The 671-nt window shown below is 31.1% G+C and overlaps 1 protein-coding gene across 1 annotated transcript in view; it reads left to right on the top strand.

The window, feature by feature from the left end:
- LOC119594175 (nitric oxide synthase-interacting protein homolog) overlaps positions 1 to 671 on the top strand; it is a gene marked incomplete in the record, with an annotated part of 15282 nt that overhangs the window by 13955 nt on the left and 656 nt on the right. The window contains 1 exon segment of the mRNA XM_037943245.1: positions 59 to 671. Coding sequence (XP_037799173.1) covers positions 59 to 130 — 72 coding nt within the window.

Genomic DNA, 671 nt, shown 5'->3' with positions numbered 1-671 from the left:
AGGCTGTACTTCATATTTTATTTGCTGAAAATATTTTAATTTCATACTTTCATTACAGGGAGGAACAGGCTTCTCATCTGCCAATGAACAATTGTCAAGTGTGAAAGCCAGACCAGTGTTGCAAGCTTAATATGGAAACAAGAATGTCTTTAATGTTGCTTTTTAAGATATATTATCTTCTCATGTTTTTGAAAGCTATATTATTTTTAATTACATCACAGGATAGGAGTATATAGAGTTTAGACATAGATGGTGACTGGTTGTTTTCCATAAATTCCTGTACACTAAGAGCAGAATTATTGTGTTCATATTTTATCTTGATATGAATATGTACTTTCAGATGATTTTACCTTTATAATTTGAAATCCTGGTTACTTCATAGCAAAGACTCATTCTTGTGCATGGATGTATTAAAATGGTACAAAGGAAAGTCCCTTAGTAAATATGCAACAAACCCTGCCTTAAACTTCAAACTTAAATTTGAGACATCAAAAATCCATGTTATATACAGTCAAGTCGCAATTTTGATGTAGAAAAGTAACAGTATATCCTTCATTGATCCTGATAAATGATAGAAGAATTGCCTTGCTGTACTATTCTGAAGATCCTTTGAACTTTTTATACATCATCTACTGTCAGGAGTTTAATTTTTTCCTTGTCAATGAACTGAA

The sequence above is a fragment of the Penaeus monodon genome, chromosome 33 (assembly GCF_015228065.2).
Source record: "Penaeus monodon isolate SGIC_2016 chromosome 33, NSTDA_Pmon_1, whole genome shotgun sequence".
Classification (NCBI taxonomy): domain Eukaryota; kingdom Metazoa; phylum Arthropoda; class Malacostraca; order Decapoda; family Penaeidae; genus Penaeus; species Penaeus monodon.
Note: the sequence above shows the minus strand (reverse complement) of the source record. Positions and strands in the feature narration are given on the sequence as shown.